This window comes from Pteropus vampyrus, unplaced genomic scaffold, assembly GCF_000151845.1.
Source record: "Pteropus vampyrus isolate Shadow unplaced genomic scaffold, Pvam_2.0 Scaffold717, whole genome shotgun sequence".
Classification (NCBI taxonomy): Eukaryota; Metazoa; Chordata; class Mammalia; order Chiroptera; family Pteropodidae; genus Pteropus; species Pteropus vampyrus.
Genome location: NW_011889498.1, coordinates 3,832 through 4,404, shown reverse-complemented (window position 1 = coordinate 4,404; position 573 = coordinate 3,832). Strand labels below are relative to the sequence as shown.

The following is a 573-nucleotide window of genomic DNA, read 5'->3' as shown; positions in this document are numbered from 1 at the left end:
CCTGGCCGAGACGCTGGTGAAATGCATGTACGAAGACAGGACCACGCCGATGCGCCCCTTCCCGCCCTGCAGGACACAGAAAGGAACCGGTCTCGCTCGAATCCCACGGCGGCCGGGTGCAGTCAGGGCAGGAAAACGCTCGGCCGTTGGGGTGACAGAGCTTGCTTGGAGGGCAGCCGAGGTCACCATCCTCTGGTCACTGTTACGGGGACAGCAGCACCCAGTGCAGCGGGCGCCCAGAGCGGGAGGGGCTAGCTGGGGCGTGCGTGGACACCCCAGAGATCAGAGCCACACAGAAGCGGCCAGGGTGCTCCCCGTTTCCCACCGACACCGGAAACAGCCAGGCCGGGGCGAAGGCAATGGCTCAGGGACCCAGGAGACAGAGACCCGGACGCCCTGCACAGGCCGCTCGGACAAGTCCAGAGCAGTAGGCCCTTCCAGCGAGCTGGCCACATCATCATGTTGACCCAGCTCTGCCCGGCCACGCGCACGGGGACCGCCGTCCAGCACGGCAGTGCCCCAGCTGTGCCCACACACCTGCCCACTGCAGACCGGAGGCCCAGCTGGAACCAC

At 67.2% G+C, this 573-nt stretch overlaps 1 protein-coding gene across 1 annotated transcript in view; it reads right to left on the bottom strand.

Annotated features, from left to right (window-relative positions):
* Positions 1 to 252, bottom strand: part of LOC105309328 (tensin-3) — a 57,938-nt gene extending 57,686 nt beyond the window's left edge. The window contains exon 1 of the mRNA XM_023526142.1: positions 7 to 252. Within this exon, the coding sequence (XP_023381910.1) occupies positions 7 to 189 (183 nt within the window). The 5' untranslated portion in view covers positions 190 to 252. The remainder of the gene's footprint in view (positions 1 to 6) is intronic.
* Between the last annotated feature and the right edge of the window lie 321 nt (positions 253 to 573).